The sequence below is a fragment of the Felis catus genome, chromosome B3, assembly GCF_018350175.1.
Source record: "Felis catus isolate Fca126 chromosome B3, F.catus_Fca126_mat1.0, whole genome shotgun sequence".
Classification (NCBI taxonomy): Eukaryota; Metazoa; Chordata; class Mammalia; order Carnivora; family Felidae; genus Felis; species Felis catus.
The window spans coordinates 144,589,250-144,610,245 of NC_058373.1; the positions used below are offsets into that span (position 1 = coordinate 144,589,250).

The 20,996-nt window shown below is 50.6% G+C and overlaps 1 protein-coding gene across 1 annotated transcript in view; it reads right to left on the reverse strand.

Moving 5' to 3' along the window:
* Positions 1–12,204: 12,204 nt before the first annotated feature.
* Positions 12,205–20,996, reverse strand: part of CDC42BPB (CDC42 binding protein kinase beta) — a 102,915-nt gene continuing 94,123 nt past the window's right edge. The window contains exons 34-37 of the mRNA XM_023256085.2: positions 20,878–20,995; positions 20,236–20,341; positions 20,082–20,152; positions 12,205–13,562 (exon numbers count right to left, since the gene is read on the reverse strand). Of these exons, the coding sequence (XP_023111853.2) occupies positions 13,431–13,562; positions 20,082–20,152; positions 20,236–20,341; positions 20,878–20,995 (427 nt within the window). The 3' untranslated portion in view covers positions 12,205–13,430. The remainder of the gene's footprint in view (positions 13,563–20,081; positions 20,153–20,235; positions 20,342–20,877; position 20,996) is intronic.

The window sequence follows — 20,996 nt, forward strand, 5'->3', positions numbered from 1 at the left end:
TTCAATTTCTTTCATAAACTTTCTATAGTTTTCAGTGTATAGGTTTTTAACCTCCCTGGTTAGGTTTATTCCTAGGTATTTTATGGTTTTGGGTGCAATTGTAAATGGGATTGATTCCTTGATTTCTCTTTCTATTGCTTCATTATTGGTGTATAGAAATGTAACCAATTTCTGTGCATTGATTTTACATCCTGCAACTTTGCTGAATTCATGGATCACTTACAGCGGTTTTCTGGTGGAATCTTTTGGGTTTTCCATATAGAGTATCAGAGTGTCTACGAAGAGTGAAAGTTTGGCATCTGCCTGGCCAATTTGGATGCCTTTTATCCCTTCACATTGTGTGACTGCTGAGGCTAGGACTTCCAATACTATGTTGAATAATAGTGGCGAGAGTGGACATCCCTGTCATGTTCCTGACCTTAGGGGGAAAGCTCTCAGTTTTTCCCCATTGAGGGATGATATTAGAGTTGGGTCTTTCATATATGGCTTTTAAGATCTTGAGGTATGATCCTTCTAACCCTACTTTCTTGAGAGTTTTTATCAAGAAAGGATGCTGTAATTTGTCAAAGTCTTTCTCTGCATCTATTGAGAGGATTGTGTGTTTTTTGTCCTTTTGTTCTTTCTTTTATTGATGTGATGAATCACATGGAATTTTTTTGAATATATTGAACCAGCCCTGCACCCCGGATATAAATCCCACTTGGTCATGGTGAATAATTTTTTTAATGTATTGTTGGATCTGGTTGGCTATTATCTTGTTGAGGATTTTTGCATCCATGTTCATCAGGGAAATTGGTCTGTGGTTCTGCTTTTTTGTGGGGGTCTTTGGTTTTGGAATCAAGGTAATGCTGGTTTCATAGAATGAGTTTGGAAGTTTTCCTTCCATTTCTATTTTTTTGGAACAGCTTCAAAAGAATAGTTGTTACCTCTTCTTGAAACGTTTGCTAGAATTCGCCTGGAAAGCCATCTAGCCATGGACTCTTGGTTTTTGGGAGATTTTTGATTACTAATTAGATTTTTTTTTAATGGTTATGGGTTTATTCTTCCTGTTTCAGTTTTGGTAGTTTATATGTTTCTAGGAATTTGTCCATTTCTTCCAGATTACCCAATTTATTAACATATAATTGCTCATAATGTTCTCATCATTATTTGTATTTCTGCAGTGTTGATTGTGATCCCTCCTCTTTCATTCTTGATTTTATTTGGGTCCCTTCCTGTTTCTTTTTGATTAAACTGACTAGAGTTTTATCAATTTTGTTAATTCTTTCAAAGAACCAGCTCCTGGTTTCATTGATCTGTTTTTGTTTTGTTTTATTTGCTTTCAATACCATTGATTTCTGCTCTAATCTTTATTATTTCCCATCTTCTGCTGGTTTTGGGTTTTATTTGCTGTTCTTTTTCCAGTTCTTTAAGGTATAAAGTTAGGTTGTGTATCTGAGACCTTTCTTCCTTCTTCAGGAAGGCCTGGATTGCTATATATTTCCCTCTTATTACCGCCTTTGCTGTGTCCCAGAGGTTTTGGGCTGTGGTGTTATCATTTTCATCACCTTCCATGTACTTTTTAATTTCCTCTTTAACTTCTTCGTTAAACTTTCTTTTGGCGACCATTAGCATGATAGATGGTTCTCCATCCCCTTACTTTGAATCTGAAGGTGTCTTTAGGTCTAAAATGGGTCTCTTGTATACAGCACATAGATGGATCTTGTTTTCTTATCCATTCTGTTACCCTGTGTCTTTTGATTGGAGCATTTAGTCCACTGACATTTAGAGTGAGTACTGAAAGATATGAATTTATTGCCATTATGTTGCCTGTAGAGTTGGGAGTTTCTAGTGGCATTCTCTGGTCCTTCTAGTCTTTGTTGCTTCTGGTCTTGTTTTGTTTCATCTTTTCTCTCCTCAAGAGAGTGTCCTGTAAAATTTCTTGCAGGGCTGGTTTAGTGGTCACAAATTCCTTTGGTTTGGGTTTGGGAAATTTTTTCTTCTTCTATTTTGGATGACAGCCTTTCTGCATAAAGAATTCTTGGCTGCATATTTTTCTGATTCAGCGTGTTGAATATATCCTGCCACTCCTTTCTGGCCTGCCAAGTTTCTGTGGATAGGTCTGCCGTGAACCTCATCTGTCTTCCTTTGTAGGTTAGGGACATTTTTCCCCCTTGCTGCTTTCATGATTCTTTCCTTGCCTAAGTATTTTGTGAATTTGACTATGATATGCCTTGTTAATGGTCAGTTTTTGTTAAATCTGATGGGAGTCCTCTCTGCTTCCTGGATTTTGATGTCTGTGTCTTTCCTCGGGTTAGGAAAGTTTTCCACTATGATTTGCTCACATAACACTTCTACCCTTTTTCTCTCCCTCCATTTTCTTTCATTCGGATGCTATTCCTTTTTATTTTTATTTTTTCAACGTTTATTTATTTTTTTTGGGACAGAGAGAGACAGAGCATGAACGGGGGAGGGGCAGAGAGAGAGGGAGACACAAAATCAGAAACAGGCTCCAGGCTCTGAGCCATCAGCCCAGAGCCTGACGCGGGGCTCGAACTCACGGACCGCGAGATCTTGACCTGGCTGAAGTTGGACACTTAACCGACTGCGCCACCCAGGCACCCCAGATGCTATTCCTTTTTAACAAGTCACTGATTTCTCTTTTTTTTTTTTTTCAACGTTTATTTATTTTTGGGACAGAGAGAGACAGAGCATGAACAGGGAGGGGCAGAGAGAGAGGGAGACACAGAATGGGAAACAGGCTCCAGGCTCTGAGCCATCAGCCCAGAGCCTGACGCGGGGCTCGCTCGAACTCCCGAACCGCGAGATCGTGACCTGGCTGAAGTCGGACACTTAACCGACTGCGCCACCCAGGCGCCCCGTGATTTCTCTAATTCTTATATTGTGCTCTTTTGCCTTAGTTTCCCTCTTTTTTTCCGCTTCTTTATTCTCCAGAAGTTTGTCCTCTATATCACTGATTGGCTGCTCTCCTTCATCCATCCTTGCCGCCGTGGCATCCATTCGAGATTGCATCTAGGTTATAGCATTTTTAATTTCATCCTGACTAGATTTTACTTCTTTTATCTCTGCAGAAAGGGATTCTATGCTTTTTACAACCCCAGCTTCTTCTTCTCGTGATTCTAAATTGTGGTTATATCTGTGTTAAGTCCCAGGCTGTGACTTCTTCCTATTCTTACTTTTGCGGTGAATTCCTTTGTTTCATGTTGGGGGAAGAAAAAGAAAATAAATAAACAAAAATTAAAAAACTAAAAACAACACACAAAAAATCAAATAACGGATGCTGAATCCTAGGTGTGTTTTGATTTGGTTGTTGAAAGAAGCTTGATAAAATATAGAAAAAGGAAATTAAAACGTTTAAAAATTAAAAAAAATGAATACAATAGAGTAAAATGAGATGATGAAATTAAAGTAGAATTTAAAAAAATTTACAAGAAAGTAAAAAATATAGCAGAAAAATATTAAAGATCATTTATAGAAAAATAAATTTTTATCTTTCTGTATTAAAGAATAAGAAAAGAAAAATTGAATAGATGGACTAGCAAACAGAAGGAAATATGACTGAAATTACATCCAGTTTTCCCTAGAAGTCAAACTATGAAGCACTTTATAGTCCATAAACTAAGCAGGTGGAGACTTGTGGTGTTCCTCTTGGGCGGGGCTTGGTGTAGTAGCTCCATTCTCCAGTAGGTGGCGCTGCCCAGTTTACTGTGGTGGGTTGTTGTGGTGTGTGTACTGTGTGTGCACGCACAGGAGGGGTGAAAATGGCATCACCCAGCTACCCAGTCTCTAGCATCAGAACTCTGTGCTGTCCCCAACCCACAATCAAGCACCCTTCCTTTGTCTCCAGCTTCCGTCCACTCCCTGCTTCTACACTGTCCATGACCAAGCTGTCAGTTTGTCTTGTGGCACCTCTCTCCTGAGTTTTATCCCAGATGGGGCTGTGTTTCCAAACCCCTCACTTCTGAGGGCCCTGCAACTTTGACCCGCTCAGATCCTCTGGGGGAGGGGCCTGCTGAGTAGTGGCTGGGTGCTGGCCTGCCCCCAGGAACGTTTGCAGGACGACACTGCTGCAGAGGCCTGGAGACTGCAGCCAGGTGTTAGCCTGCCGCAGAAAAAGTTCGTGTGATCGTGTCACAGCAGCGGTTCAGGGGTTATGGTCAATCATGACACATACCTGGTGCCAGGCTTCACCGTTAACATCCTTGTTCCAACACCAGCAAACGTAGCTGTTCTCCAGGGTCCACTGGGACCTTTGCCTGTGGGGAGGCCGCACAGCCTCTACCAAGTGTCCTCCCAGCAGGGGAACCTCCTCTCCCCATGTGGCCCTCGGACCCCTCAGACCTCGCTATCTGCTCCAGGGGATTCGTCCTTTCCACCAGAGCACTGCCAGTTATTGAGCTGCGGAGTGCAGGTATCAGACTCTGCACTCCCACTGTTTATAATCTTAACAGTATTTAAACCTTCTTCTTTTTCCTTTCCCCCTTTCGTGTTAAGTCTCTTAATGGGTGTTTCCACTTTTCTTTCTCTCCAGCTGCTTTGGGGGGGGGAGGGGTGCTTTTCCTGTACTCTCCCCCCATCTCTGTCCTCTCTCCACAAAAACAGCTCTCTACCCTCAGCTTCTCTCTCCCTCAGTTCACCAATCCATGCTGCGTACCTGCTGAATTCTGTGGTTCAGGTTATGCAGATTGTTGTGTTAATCCTCAGATCAGTTTTCTAGGTGTGCAAGATGGTTTGGTGTTGATCTAGCTGCATGTTAGGGATCAGAGAGGCAAAAAAAAAAAAAAACCCTTCCATGCTGCTCCGCCACTTTGGCCCCTCCTCTATTGGTGTAGAATTTTTCACAGTGGTCCTGTGTATTTCTGTGGTGTTTGTTGTAACTTCTCTTTCATTTCCAATTTTATTTATTTGAGTTCTTTCATTTTTCTTGATGAGTCATGCTAATGGCTTATCAATATTGTTTGTTTTTTTCAAAGAAGCAGCACTTAGTTTCATTAATCTTTAATATTTAAGTCTCTAATTTATTTGTAATTTGATGTTTATTTCCCTCCTTCTTCTATTACCTTCGGGCTTAGTTTATTTATTCTTCTTTTTCTAGTCCCGTTAAGTGTAAGGTTATATTGTTTGAGGTTTTTATTTGTTAAGGTGACCTGTACTGCTATGAATTTCCCTCTTAGAACCGCTTTTGCTGTGCCCCCAGATTTGGGGGCATTGTCTGTCTCCCCTCCTTTCCCCTCCCCTTCCTTTCCGTGTCTTTAACTTTTGACATTTTAGCTATAATGTGTCTTGGTGTGGCTCTCTCTGGGTTCATCTTGTTTGGGGCTCTCTGTGTGTCCTGGTCTGGATGTCTGTTTCCTTCTGCAGGTTAATGAAGTTTTCAACCATTACTTGTTGAAAGAAGTTTTCTGCCCCATTCTCTCTCTCCTTCTGGGACCCCTGCGACGCAAATGTTAGAACACTTGATGTCCCAGAGGCCTCTTCAACTCTTCTCATTTCTTTTCATTCTTTTTTCTTTTTGTTCTTTATTTTGGGTGGTTTCTGCTCCCGTCTTCCCGATCTCTCATTCGTTCTTCTGCAACCTCAAACCTGTTGCTATTTCTTCAAGTGTATTTTCTACTTGTTTTCATGCTCTTCAGTTCTGATTGGTACTTCCTTACACTGTCTGCATCTTGGTTGAAGTCCATACTGTTTTATCCGTTCTTCTCCCGAGTTCGGTCAGCATCTTTATGACTATTACTTTGGACTGTGAGGCTGATGCTTATCTCAGTTTCATTTAGTTCTTTTTCTCAGGTTTTGTTTTGTTATTTTGTTTGGAACATACTCCTCTCTGTCCATTTTGCCTGACTCTGTGTTTGCTTCTGTGTATTAGGTAGTTCAGTTACTTTTCCTGCTGTTCAAGGAGCAGCCTATGCAGGAAAAGTCCTATAGGGCCAAGAAGCACAGTCTCCCCCCGGCCACCAGAGCCAAGTGCTCCAGGGTGTCCCTTGTGTGGGCTGCGTGTGCCCTTCTGTCACAGGGGGGCCGAGACGGCTGCAGGTGTGCTGGTGGGCAGGGCTGACACCTCGCCTGGCTGGCCGTGAGGCGCTGCTGTGCTGGCGTGGCTCACTCACGGGCCGCATTAACACCCTGTCAGCTGAGGTCTCTGCAGAGCCAGGCTTGTGTGGGGCTCCCAGGTGTGCACCCTGTGGTTAGCAGTCTAGAGGGAGGATTTCAAAATGGCACTTGCCAGCACTGGGGTCCATACAGAATGAGCTGGAAAAAATGGCCGCGCCAGCATCTCAGTCCCTGGGGCCTGAGCCCAGCGGCCCCAGTGGCCTCCCTGCTCTCTGGCAGGTGCCCCACGGTTAAGAAGTGCGTCTCCACCTATGGCGTATGCATGTTTTGAAATGGTGTGTTTGCACTGGTTTCTGGGCCAACTGACCGGTGAGTCTGCGTGTTAATCCTTTAAGAGCGGGTTTTCTTTTTCTTATAGTTCTGTAGTTTTGCAAGACGTACTCCCTGTTGATCTTTGAAGCCAAGTGTTTTGGGGGCCTGTCTCCTGTGCAGGATCTGAGAGTGGGGGTGCCTGATGTGGAGCTCTAATCAGGGAAAACTTTTGTACCCATGAGATACTGTCCACTGTGGGGCGCTGCACCTGGTGTGGGTTTTCCTCAGAGAGACTGTGTCTCTGCCTCTTCTGCCTGTCTCTGTGCTGCCCCTCATTGTGGAGGCTCTGGTCATCCAGTTTCTAGGTCCCCATCATTGGGAACTGTTCTGAATGTAGTTGTAGATTGGCACGTCCATGGGACGAAGGGAGTTCCCGATGGTACATTGCCATCTTGAGCCTTCTTCAGTATTTTTCATTTTCCCATGAAAAACTTGCATTGGTTACAGGAGTTTCCTGTAAATTATCACACAGAATCAGAGGTGATCTGTTGGCAGTGGGACAGATGTCTGTGAGGGAGGGAGGAGGGTGGCAGGGAGACGTTGACTGTGGGGAAGGAGTTCTGGGAGAAGCAGTTAGGAAGGGGGTTTCACAGGGGGGAGATGACTGGCCAGAGGCTGGTGGGTGTTCAGGGGCGTCTCGACTGCACCAAGCACGGGGATGGCAACAGGGGTCCCGGGTCTGTCTCCTCACTGGCCTGAGCCAAAAGGGTGGTGGCGGGAATGGCTCATTTGGGGGTGGATGCTCAAAGGGCATTCTCTTCCTCCTCATATACAAAAAAGGAAAAGGGGAGTTGATCATGAGGGTGTCCGAGGGCAGGAGGCCTCATTAAGCTTTTCTTTAAGGACCCAAAGGTTATGTCATCCTGATCGTCCCAGATGATAGGGTCAAGTTTGTTGGTTTCTTTAGAGAACATGTCTGGGTCAGGCCACAAGAGAGAGGTTTGGAATCCAGTTTCGACAGCCAGCTAGTCTGAGAAAACCTTAGACTTTGGTTAGTTTTAGGTTTGGGACAGTGTTATTTATGGCTTGGGGTTCTTGGACAGACCTCCCTCCTCAGCCACTGGGTCTTCTTATGGGTAAAATAGTGTCGCTGGCCCTACCACAGGGGATGAGACCCCGAGCCTCCTGATGTTCCGTTAGCATCTAAGTGCCCTCAGAGTGTCTTTGTTTACAGCGCTTCCGTTAATTCCGGGGAGAGGCTCTGAGGGGTCTGTTGGGATCTTAATGGGAGGCGTGCTGTGGATCCTGCCGGGAGCAGTGGAGGATTTTGCCCGTACGGAGGGCGGTAGTTGGTCCAGGAGGATCATACGGCTGGTGTCCTCAGAATCGGCTCCAGTGCGGTCGGCGACTGAGCAAATAAAAGATGTTGAAGGGTCACGGGATTCACCAGGTTGGCTATTTTGGTTGCCGCTGTCGGATTCTAGAATTACTTCCCGCTTCCGGGAGAAAGAAATCCCAGTGTACTTCTCTACAAAATTTGGGCCCGGTGAGTGTACAGAGGCCGAGGAACTAAGGAGAAAAGGTGGGCATCTCTTAGAGGGCCTGGGCAAGAGAGACCAGGTTCAGAGACGGGACCCTTTCGAGGTTTACTAGAGACCCTCCCCTCCCACTTGAAGGGTGTTAGCACTCCGAGGCGGGGGCTGCTTGCCAGTAGCGGGGTTGAGCACTGAGTGTAGCTCTCGCGTCCGTAAGGGCAGAGAGACCTTCATTCCCAAGGATCTGGAAAGGCTGGTCAGAGGGTGGAAGGCGGCTGGAGCTCTTAAGTGTCCAGCGGTCTTTTTCCAATGGCCTGGCTTTTTACAATATCGGTAAAGATCGGGACGCTTTTAGTTTTGCTTAGGGGCCTCCATTTGTCGGAGTTGAAAATTATGGACCACACGGTTCTTCCTTTTTGTTGAATCACCCAGGGTGCAGGCGAGCCGGCTCGCTACTTTAACTGGGCCTGCAGTGGACAAGCTTCCCATTCCGTCCCGGTCCTCTTAACTAGAAAGGGAAGATCCCAGCTCGGCCCATTAATGAACACAAAGTTAGAGGCTACCTGGGTGGAACCGACATCCAAGAAGGCCGGGGTTTTCGTTAAAAGCAATCTGTAGTCATAACAGTTAAGAACAGGTTCATAAGGTGTTCAGCGTGCAAGCCTGAATTTCATGCCAACCAACAGGCTTAGGAAAAGCCTTCTGTAATTGTTCTGTGAAATTCTCTACTGCGTGTCTGGGCTTCCTAGTTGTTTCTCTAAATCCTCTTCAGGATTTTCTCACTGGGCCGGTTTCGTCCAACATTGGGCCTGACCCTCACCAACAAGCATGTGAACCGATTGACATACATCTGAGAGACTGGGTTGAAAAGACCGAGTAACTACGTTAAATTCATTGATAAGTCTGTAAGGATCTGCAGAGGGCTTCATTTAAGGTTCAGGTTCTGATAGGTGCAGAGAAGGGAGTGGGGGCAGTCTGGGAGAAGAGGTAAGTTCAGAGAGGATTAGAATGAAGGAGGATGGGGTGGTGGAAAGGGAAAGAACTAGGCTGTGGAGGCGGGCATGAGCACAGGAGGGCCCCAGGCACCTGCACACAGGGAAGCCAGGAGAGAGAAATTGAGGCCTCACAACTGGTCGTCTTCCAGTTGTCTTTTGCCTTAATTTAGTAATGGTTTTCTCGCAAAGTGGTGATCTTAGAGTCCTGAACATGTTGGGAGCCTCCAGGTGCCAATTTAATCTTTATTCAGTTTTGAGAGAGAGACAGCACGTGAGCCAGGGAAGAGCAGAGAGAGGGAGACACAGTCCGAAGCAGGCACCAGGCTCTGAGCTGTCAGCACAGAGCCCGATGTGGGGCTCGAACCCACAAACCGTGAGATCATGACCTGAGCCGAAGTCGGACGCTCAACCGACTGAGCCACCCAGGTGCCCCCAGGTGCCAGTTAAAAATAAACATCTCATTCACTTTGTTTACATTTATATTATTTTTTTTTTTAAGTAGGCTTCATGCCTAGCACAGAGCTGAATGTGGGGCTTGAACTCCCCACCCGTAGATCAAGACCTGACCTGAGATCAAGGGTCAGACATTTAACTGAGTGACCCAGGAACCCCTACTTTAAATTTAGAGCCATGGTCTTCTAATTTGATTTTGAGAAAAGTTAACTTTGGGGAGACCTGAAGTTTCCCTGAATGGCTTATCTTTAGCTCAGTTTGCCCATTTGGTTAAAAATGTGCATGAGGAGGGACCATAGTTGTTAAACAAAGCTGGCCAGGGTCCCGGAAGGAGGACCCTCCTGAGAAAACTTAGCAGATTTGGATCTTATACTGTTAGCTTAAAAGCTCAGAAAAACAAGGGGTGCCTGGGTGGCTCAGTCAGTTGAGCGTCTGACTTTGGCTTAGGTCATGATCTCTCCGTCTAGGGGTTTGAGCCCAGCTTGGGGCTCTGTGCTGACAGCATGGAGCCTGGAGCCTGCTTCAGATTCTGTGTCCACCTCTCTCTCTGCCCCTCCCCCGCTTGTGCTCTGTTTCTCTCTCAAAAATAAATATCAAAAAATTAAAAAAAAACCAACAACTCAAAAACAAGTATGCATCCCAAGGACAAAGTCTTTAAGACAGATCCTGAGTAAAAATGGAGAGCTCAAAATGCAGACAGTGGAGCTCAGGTGCAGAGGAGACTTACCCCCCGGGGTCGGCGAGGAAGCAGAATGCTCACGGAGTCCGTTGCTCGCCGGCCTCAGGGGCTGTTGGGGGTCTTCTCTGGCTCCTATATTTGACACCATATAATTTCGACCTTGCAAATACAACAGCCGGCCATTTTACCAGAAAAACGGGTTTGTTCTGGAATGGCAGAGGAGTTGCACTTCGGGGTATGCAGGCTGTGGCGAAACCGCGGGCAGGCAAGTCTGGAGACCAAAGGAGAGGAACACGGTAGAGAAAAGGCAGGGGGTTGGGCGGGGCTGGTCTGAGTGGCGGTCCACCGGGGGCAGCGGGCCTTGGGGCTGGTGGCGCTTTCTCACTGGCTGGCTGGTACCAGGCCGGAAGGGCTTCCTCCTCCCGCCGGTCCGGTGGGGGGACGGAGGGCAGGTGGGTGCGGTGCCCACCGGCTGGAGGCTCCGTGTGGACCAAGCAGCTCAGGCTCCCACGGCTCGGGCCTGGGCTGAGCACGTGGACGTCCGCCAGACCCGGAGGCTGTCCTGGAGGGACGGGGTGGGTCCGGCCCCTCCGCTGCCCACGGGGCGTCAGGGCAGGGGGGTGTGTGTCGCCGCAAGGCCTGCCCTTCCCGGCGGTGGCTCCGGCCTGGGGAGCGGGTGCCGGGGCGGAGCAGGGCGAGAGAATCCCACGGCTGCGCGTGGAAGTGCACGGACAAGGGCTCGGGGAGCGGTCCACCGGCCTTCGGTGGGAGCGGCGCGTGGGTCTGGAAGCATCGCCAGCGCCCGGCCCCCGGGCTGCTGCTCCGGGGGCTCCTGTCGGGTGGACGCGTCCGCTGTGTTCCGTGAGGCCGGCATCTCGTCGGCGACGTCCACCGTCATGTATGGTTGTGATGTGTCACTCTCGGTGCCGGGCAGCGTTCCGCTGTGCAAGGCCACCATCCTGCTAGTACAGTGACTCCTCTTTGTGAGACCGCGGACGCCCGAGTGCCTGTTGTTCAGTGACAGGCGCTCTGCGTGGCTCACTTTAATCCTCGCGTGGAGCAGACCTCAGCCGGGCCGGGATCTCAGGCCCTGCCTAGAGGCCCGGCTCCCTCTGCCCTGCACAGCTCGTTCATGCTCCTTTATCCGTTTTCCCAGCTTCTGTGTCTGAAAGGCTCCGCCTGTACCCGGCGTGGTCACTGCTACTCCGATCCCCCTTCAGGGGCAGGTGGGAGGATTGCCATCTGTCCCCTACGTAGGGGGTGGTGGACTCGCCAAGACCAGGGGAACAGATGGGCTGTGGGATGTGCATCACGGAGCAGGGCCCAGGCCGCGCTGGGTGGCACAGAGCTGCCGCGGCCCCGCGGATGGTTCCGGAGCACGGCCTGCCCTTCACCGGGCCGGCTGCTGTTCGTACTTTGCTGTACCCTCACTCCTCCTGCTCTGGCAGGGGTGGGCGGTCAGTGCCCTTGTTTTACCAAGAAGTTACTGGGGTTCAGGGCGAACAGAACTTGATGCACCACAGGCTACTGCCCACCCTTGAGGAAATGAAGCCATCAGGGCAGAGCCCCCAGTGTGGTTGCCCACCCCCTGTCCCAAGTTCTGCTGGCTCCCGGTGACTCTGGCCTGCCCCATCCTGTCCTCTAGGGTTGCTGAGGAACCCGCGTGCTTGTGGGTGGCCAGGTCCCCCCTACTGCTCCAGGCAGCCCCCCAGATGGGAGCCTCTCTTGTGCAGCTTCTCTCCTGGGGCCCCTGCTCTGCCTTGCGGGGGTTTCATGGGAGCCCGCTGGCCCTGACCATGACCCTCGAGGGCTCCTCCTCCTCTCAGGTTGAAATTCAAATGGAATTGCTATGGCTGGCTGCCTGGAGGCCTAGCAGGGGCACCTAGCCAGGTGGCCCCTCTCTCCACCCAGGGGCTCAAGCCCGGTCCTACCTACCCTGTCAGGGTGTTGCCCCACAAGGACTCCCACCAGGGCCCTATGCTGGAAGCCAGTTCCTGCCATGTGGACACAGGAGCCTTCTGCAGGACCCCTCACCCCCACCCCAAGTGAATGACCAAGAACAGCTTCTGCAGGTAAGGGGGCTCCTTCAACTTTTGGGGAGGGACTCCCCGCACAGGGGACCCAGATGCGCACAGGGTGACAAGTCCTCACGCTCAGGCAGACCACTGAGAACTTTAAATTGCTGTCATCTGCTTTATTGACAGGTAAATTGTTCAAAAATGTTCTCACGATTCAATAATTACAAAGACTCAGACTTACATTAAAAAAGTAAAAACCAGAACCCCCAGCAGGTGCCAGCCCCAGCAGAAGGCCCAGGGAGTGGGCGGGCGGGCAGGTGCTGGGCGTGTGACACGCACAGGCAGGCCGTGGTGCCCACGTCACTCAGTGCCGACTCAAGGTAAGTGCACGTCTTAAACAGCGTCGCCAAGAACGTCGACCAGCGGGAGAGTGGGGAGAAGCCCGTCCTGGGCCAAAGACCAGCTGTGTCTGCTGGCCAGTTAACCATCAGCCTTTAATGGGACAGGCCACAAACCCAATCACTCAACACGTGAGCAAGGAAGGGTGAGAGTAAATACGCGGGCCGAGCCAATGTGCAGGAGTGTGTCGGGCGAGTCTACATGATGCATACGGGCACTAATCACAGGGCTCCATGCAGGGGCGGGGCGTCGGGGGCGCTGGCCTCCTCTCGCCCAGCAGGCCTCGGCCTGGATGCTGCTCGACGCTCCCCGGTTTTGCGGTGAGGCAGAAGCTGTGGAAGTGAGCTGACTTCACAGTAGTAGATACAGGTGACGCTTCACGGTTGTGACCGGGAATGGACTAACACACACAAGGGACCCAGGGCAGGTGTCACTCACCAGGGGCCTGTGTCCATGGCTACGAGGTCGGCGGAAGGTCGTCTGCAGCTGACTGTGATGGCTAAATGAATAAAAAGGCCACCAACTAACCTCCACTTTCCTGTCTTCACAATTCTAGTGACACTGGGAATGACACACAACTTCCTACTATTCTCCTAAGGTCCTAGGAAAGTTTCAGGAAATAGGGAACAGGCTCGTCACTGAGGCTGCGTTCCGAGCTACTTCCTCAGCAGGGCTGCGCTGGGCCCACTGGGTGTCTGCGGGGCCCCGTGCGCCTTCTCAGCTTGTTCTGGGCTGGGTGCTGGTCCTTCATGTGCAAACGGAACAGTGTTTCCTCACAGCTGTGCAGATGAGTGGATCCGATCTACCGCCACAGCCCATGCGGCGTGTAACTGATCATTACTATAATAAAGATTTTTATCTCCATATCTACAAATTGAGTCTATGTTTCCTCGGACAACACTGGAGAGTCAGCTCAGTCTTGGCACTGACAGTGGAGACCACCCCCAGCTCCCGGGCCCCACGGTGGTGAGGCGGCAGGCTGGCGGTTTCAGGCGTCGGAGGCCGGCTGCTCCAGGCCTTCCAGGGGGAGCTGGCTCCTGTGCGGGGAGTTGGGGCTTGGGGGGCCACTGGGGTTGGAGCTGTTCGATGGAGTCGAGTGTTTGGTCGAATCCGAGTCGGGCTGTTAACACAAAGGAGGGGGTCGGCATAAGAACCAATCACCCTGGGCCTGTGGAGGCTGTGTGCCGCCCAGCCAGATGTGGCCATTTGTGGTGCCAAGATGTGGCAGCTGCTGTCCCCTTTCTTCTTAGGACAACACACCCTCTTTACCAGCGTGTCACACGGTCCTTAAGGTTGCTGGTAAGAGATCATAACCCCACAAGTAATTCAGTAATTACAGAGGAATGAGCAACTCCACAGTGAAGAAACCAAGACGGTCTGAAGTCAGACAAGGCATACTTTCATGATAAACTTTCTCAACATGATAAAGAATGTCCATGAAAAACCCACAGCTCACTTCATACTAAATGGTGCAAGTCAAAAACTTCCCCCCAAGGTGAGGAACAAGCAAGGATGCCTGCATTCACCACTGCCGTTCAACATTGTACTAGAAGTTCTCGCCAGAGCAATTAGGCAGGAAAAAGAAAAAGGCATCCAAGCTGGAAAGGAAGAAGTTAAACCATCTCTGTTCACAGATGAATCTACATACAGAAAATCCCGAAGAACTCACAACTCTCCCACCCAACCCAAACCAATTCAGCAAAGCTGCAGGGTACAAGATCAACACACAAAAAATCAGTTGTGTTTTTACACACCCGCAATGAACAATGTGAAAAGGAAATTAAGAAAACCATTATATTCAAAATAGCATCCAAAGCAGTAACACCTAACTATGAATAAACTTAAAGAGGTGAAAGATTTCTACACTGAAACTGTTGGCTACAAAATATTCCCAAAATTAAAAGATGACCTAAATAAATGGAACAACGTTCCACATTCATGGGCAGGAAGACTGAACATCATTAAGATGGCAATACTCCCCCATAGTGATCCACAGATTCAGGGCAATCCCTGCTGAAATTCCAATGGCACTCTCTCCTTTTTTCCAGAAATGGAAAAGCCAGTCCTCAAATTCATACGGAATTGCAAGGGGCCCAGAGTAGTCAATACTAAGGAAAAAATGGGAGGAATCACACTTCCCAAACTTCTTCAAAACGTAACACAACAGTAATGCACTGTGGGGTGTATTAGCACAGAGAACAGTGGAATAGAACTGAGAGTCTAGAAATAAATCTATCCAGCCACGGCAAACTGGTTTTTGACCAGGGTGCCAAGCCCATTCAATGAGGGAAAGAAAAGTCTCTACAACAAATAGTGCTGGATATTCACATATGAAAGGATGAAGCTGGACCCCCTACCTCCAACATACAGAAAATTAATTCAAAATAGATCAATGACCTAAATACAAAAGCTCAAAGCATAAAACTCTTAGAAGAAAACACTATTAAATCTTCAAGACTTTGGATTCAGCAATGAATTCTTAGGACCTCAAAAGCACAACCAACAAAACAAAACAAAAAATTGGGTATCACCAAAATTAGAAGTATCAAAGGACATTATCAAGAATGTGAAAACACAACCCACAAAACGGAAGAAAGTATTTAAAAATCATATAAGGGTCTAGTATCCAGATTACATAAAGAGTTCGTCAACCCCACAGTGAAAAGCCAACTCAATTTTTAAAAATGGGCAAAAGACTTGAACAGACCTTCCTCCAAAGGTATAGAAGTAGCCAACAAGTACACAAAAAAGATGCTGACATCACTACTCATTAGGGAAATGCAAATTAAAACCACAATGAGGTAAAGTAACTTCACACCCACTAGGATGGCTTTTAAAAAACAAAACAAAACCAAACCAGGAAAGTAGCGACAAGGATGTGGAGAAATCTTAACTTTCATACGGGGCTGGTGGGAGTGCGAAATGGCATACAGTTGCTGTGGAAAACAATTTGATGGTTCCTCAAAAAGCTAAACATTTTCCACTGCTACGTAGGCACTTGCACGAATCCGTGTACACACACGTTCATATCTGCAGTATTTTTTAAAAATTTTTAATGTTTATTTTTGAAAGAGAGCATGAGTGGGGGAGGGGCAGAGAAAGGGAGATAGAATCCGAAGCAGGCTCCAGGCTCCGAGCTGTCAGCACAGAGCCCAACACAGGGCTTGAACTCATGGACCCCGAGATCATGACCTGAGCGGAAGTCAGACGCTCAACCGACTGAGCCACCCAGGCGCCCCTATTCTTAACAGCCGAAAGGTGAACACAGCCCAGATGTCCATCAGTGGACCAAGGAGTACACGAAACACGGTACAGCTGTACGATGGAGTATTTGGCAACAAAAAGGAACAACCCGCTGACACCTGCTACAACGAATCTCGAAGACCTCTTGCTCCGTGAAATAAGCCAGACATGAAAGGCCACGTAGTACACGATTCTGTTCATACGAAATGTCCACAACAGGTGACTCCACAGAGACAGAACAAAGATTCGTGGCTGCCACAGGCTGGGGGAAGGGTGGGACAGGGAGAGGCTGCTTAGTCGGGGTCGGGGGGAAGGGGTTGGGGCGATGGAAATGTTTTGACCCTTGATTTAGCTCGTGGTTGCACGACTCTGGACACGACTTACACAACCACTGAGTCGTTCACTTTCAAATGGCTGCTTCGTGTCACGTGAACGTCACTTGCAATAATGTCAAAGAGGAACAAACGAGGTCAGTGCAGGACAAACAGGGGCTCCGTGCCTCAGGACGGGACACGTCGAGGACACCATGTGCTCCGTGTGGTATTCCAGCCTGGGACATACAACTGGAATCTCAGGAAATGAGGGACGCACCCGAACTGAGGAGCGCTCCAGAAAGTAAGGGGCGCGTTCTCCGCAAAATGTTACGGCAAAGACGGAAGCTGTGCTCCGGGGTGGGGGGTGGCTGAAAATCTATGGCAGCTGAATGTCTCGTGTGACCGGAGACAGGGTCCGTACCAGGAAACGGTGCTTGCGGACACTGTGGCCCAGGCAGACCACGGCCGGCACTGTGGTTACACAAGAGAAGGACTCCCGGTCCTCGGGGGGGGGCGGCGTGGTCTGTCCCACCTCTGGATACAGTTCAGGAAGTGGTGGGCACACGTGCTTACACGCACTTATTTGCTGGTCCCCGGGAGATCTGGGTGGCAGGGAGAGAGTTATGGGGACTTTCCACTGTTACCCAACTCAAAACGTCAGAGAAGCCTTGACTGAGGGACATTCTGTGACAGGACCGTAGTGATAACAAATCAAGGCCATGAAAGACAAAAAAAAAAAAAAAAAAGGCCAGACCCAGATTACAGACGGGACTACATATGCAACGTGCCATCCTTCACTGGGGCCTGGGTCTCAGCAAGCTGTAGGGGCCGTCACTGTGCCGGGAGGGTGCAGAGGGGCGATTTGAGCCCCGTGACCGGGGAGGGAGGAGGCGCTGCGAGCCCGGGAGCCACGTGCAGAACTGGACCAGGGCTGTCGTGATGTTCCGACTTACTTTCTGCTGGTTCGGCCCCAAAACGTCAAACAGGGAAAAGCGGACTATGTAAAGGTCTCCTATTCTTGCAACGTTTCTGGAGGTTTGAAAATTTTCAACATAGTTTAGGGGAAAAAAGGAAAATAAGAGAAAAAAAACAAGACCTACCTCCAGAGCCATTAATCGTGGGCAATTTCAAGGGAGTTCTAGGAAACCTTCTGGGAAAGAAATTCCATATATTACGGCCACTGAGAGTTACGGGCTTCCTCGGTGTTGAGGCCAGCACAGCTCTGAAACAAAGCTGGCCAAGCACACACACACAGCATGAGAGCCACAGGTCAACTTTACTGATAGGCATAGTCGACCAAACGATCAGACTGAATCTGTCAGCGCACAAAATAAGAACACCACATCGTGACCAAGGAGGATTTAGCCTCAGAACACGAGGACGTCCGTTCTGACGTTAACAGGCTAGGGAGAGAACCACGAAGGTGGTCACTCTGGAAAACTCTGATAGAAGCATCTTGATTAATATCCATCATCCCTTCCTTATTGACAAAACAAACTCTTCCGAAGCTAGGGGGAGAAAACCACTTCTTTAGCCAAGTGAAAGCTGCCCCCCACAAAGGACGGGCGGGGCGGGGGAGGGTGAAGTCTTAGACGCGGGCAGGGGCACAGAGCCAGTGGTGTAGGAATCCAAACCTAGGCGCTCAGGAGCCCCGGCCAGTGCACGGAGAGAGGCAGCGCCCACCTCTCCGTTCCCACCATCTGCCCTGCCCAGGGCCAGAGAGCCAAAGTTCCAAGGCCATCGACCAAACACAAATGCCGATGAGAATGGAGCAAGGTGACTGGACACTGAACATTCCAAAGATGCCAGGAGTAACCACCAACTCCGTAATGGAAGATTACAGTCCATTCACGATGGCAACCAAACCTTCAAATTCTTTAAAAAAAAAATTTTTTTTTTAATGTTTATTTTTGAGACAGAGAGAGACAGAGCATGAACGGGGGAGGGGCAGAGAGAGAGGGAGACACAGAATCAGAAGCAGGCTCCAGGCTCTGAGCCATCAGCCCAGAGCCCGACGCGGGGCTCGAACTCACAGACCGCGAGATCGTGACCTGAGCTGAAGTCGGACGCTTAACCGACTGAGCCACCCAGGCGCCCATTTATTTATTTTTGAGACAGAGAGAAAGAGATAGAGCTTGAGCAGGGGAGGGGCAGAGAGAGGGGGAGACACAGAATCAGAAGCAGGCTCCAGGCTCTGAGCCATCAGCCCAGAGCCCGACGCGGGGCTCGAACTCACGGACCGCGAGATCGTGACCTGAGCTGAAGTCGGACGCTTAACCGACTGAGCCACCCAGGTGCCCCCAAACCTTCAAATTCTTAAGAGTAAACTTACTAACCACAAACATGCATGGCCTGTAAGAGGGGAACCATTAACTGGAGAGATGCTCAACGTTCCCACACAGGAAAGGTCAAGATGGCGGGCATCCCCCAGATTAATCTATGAATTCACAACGTAATCCCAATGAAAAGCTCAACGCAAGTTTTACTCTTTTACTGTGGAGGCAACAGGCTGGTTTTAAAACTTCTTTGGAGTGGGGCGCCCGGCTGGCTCAGTCGGAAGAGCGTGCGACTCTTGATCCCGGGGTCGTGGGTTCAAGCCTCGCGTTGGGTGCAGAGATTATGTAAGTGAATAAATTAAAAGAATATATTTGGAGAAAAAAACAGCTAAGAAATTGTTCTAACGGGGGAACAAAGAGATTTGCTCTGCCCAGTCTCCTGTTACAGGTGGTGCTGACAGAGGAAGAGAATCCAGTGGGTGCATTGGGGAACAGCCTGTCCATTAATAGAAACGTGTAAACAAAGGAATTTGACTACAACAAAGACATTTCGAGTTGGAGGGAAATCGGTGGCACGGGGCCAGCATGCCATCCACTTTCGAAAGAAATGAACTCAGGCCCTTGCCTACACATGCACGCAGCCATCGCACACACTCCCTCTCTCAGACGTTGTCTTGACGGCACGACAGCAGAGACCCCCTGCCGGACTCCTGCAGGCACCACGAGAGAACGTTTATCCTAGGTGAGGCAGACTGGACTGCACGAGAATTCATCTGTGTTAAGACAGAACACCCTTAGAATCGAGGCACACTCGAAGGATTAGTGATGCCGGCCAGAGTACTTGCAACAGGGAATATGGACGATGAGCTTCTGGAAATCAGGACGAGGGGTGAAGGTGTGCAGGCGAGCCCCGGAGGAAGAAATGGCCAACGCACGTGTGGAAAGCCATGACCTCAGTCAGTGAGAATGAGAAACGCGTGAAAGGAGACCTAGACCTGCAGTCTTTGCCTGATCGGTGTGGCAGCCAGTGTGAGCACGCCCAGCCCCGGGGCCGTGTTTTCGGACAGCGACAGGGCAGGCTGTCCGGCTCCTGGCCTCCTACGGACAAGCTACTGAGGGCAGAGAGACCGGCGAGAGCCCCACGGCCCTCACTGCCATCTCCCACGGGAGCACCCTGGTGTGCACGCTCTGATCCCGAGCGGCCATCAGAGGGCCAGGACAGAGAGAAGACCGACGTGGAAGACGCAGAAGGCCACCTGTGCAGCTACCAGTATGCTACGTCCCAGTAAGACGACACAGAGAGGTCTAGAAGGAAGAAGTTGGCTGGACTTCTTACGGGAAGGCGTTCGTCTCTCGGTCACACGGCAGGGAGGCGCCGACTCGTCAGTGCCCAGGAGCCCACTGGAGCCCACTGCCTCGCCACCCCGTGCCCGGGGCAGCCACCAGTGCCTGGCTCCCGAGGCCTTGGTCTGACGGAGGAACGTGCCGCTCAGGCCACTGCCTGGAGAGGGGAACCTCCATCTTTCTCCCGACGCGCTCAGGGTCCCGAAGCCGGTGCCGTCCTGCCCCCCCTCCTCAGCACAGCCCCTGAGAAGTCGTCGGTGGGGAGCCCCCGAGGAGGTGACGAGCGCTCAGGCCAGCCTGTCACCAGGCTGCTCCTCCTCCTGCGCTCCCGCCCCGCTTCCCGAGCCCGCTGGGCCCCTGTGGCTGGGCCGGGTGGGGCGAAGCCTCCGTCACCACTGATTTGCCTCCACGTGCGGAGATGCAGACACTCGGGGGGCGTCCCTGTAACGAGGCGAGTCTTACCTCTTTGTCAAAGTCCTGGTCGGGGTCGGACATACTCCTAAGGGGCACAGCCACTCCGGGCTCCGACCCACCTACGGAACGAGGACAGCCGTCATCTGGACTGAAAGCCTGGAGCTCCCCCACACAGGCCCCCGCCCTTGGGCACCTCTGGTACCTGACGAGGGCCACGAGATGTAGGGCTTGTTCCTCGGGGGAGGCTGCCGGGACAGGCCGGGGGGAGCAGGGCCAGGCCTTTCCTCCTGGGAGGGGGGCACGGCGCTCTGGGTGGAGAGAACAGCAGTGAGCACGCTCGGGGCGCCCTCGCCAGGGTGCAGGCAGACCGCCGGGGCGGAACCGCGGCCCAGCAGGTACGCCGGCCACAAAGCGTACAGACGCCGCCGGTATCCCGGGGACCCCGTGAGCAAAACGGACGGTGGCGCCGGGCCAATGCCGAGCTAAGAACTGGGAATAGCTATTTTAGGCTGAGCCCAACCCCGTTTTGTGGTTTTAAATGAAAAACGATGCTACCTGCTCCTATCGAGACGTTCTTGAGAAATCATTTTTGATTGCTAGTTTCTCACGAAACGCTAGCAGCCCGAACCCGTGACAGACACCAAACGCGTGTAAACGCGCCAGCGTTCACACACACGCAGGCACACACACGCAGCCCCTGGGGCGGCTGCAGGGCCAGCTGAGGGTGGGAACAGACCCATGTGCCAGGTGCCCCGGGTCTGCCAGGCACCAGGGCCGGGGCCGGTGACACGGGCAGGCACGGATGTGGCTCCCTCACCCGGCCCGCCCCGTCCGGCGAGCTCACCAGAGGCAAGTCCATGAGCACCTGCATCCCGTCGCCCGGGCCCATGTGGGCCACGTGGTTGAAGTTGGTCGGGTTGGAGATCATTTTGGACCTCAATTCTGGGTCTCTGAGCATCTCTC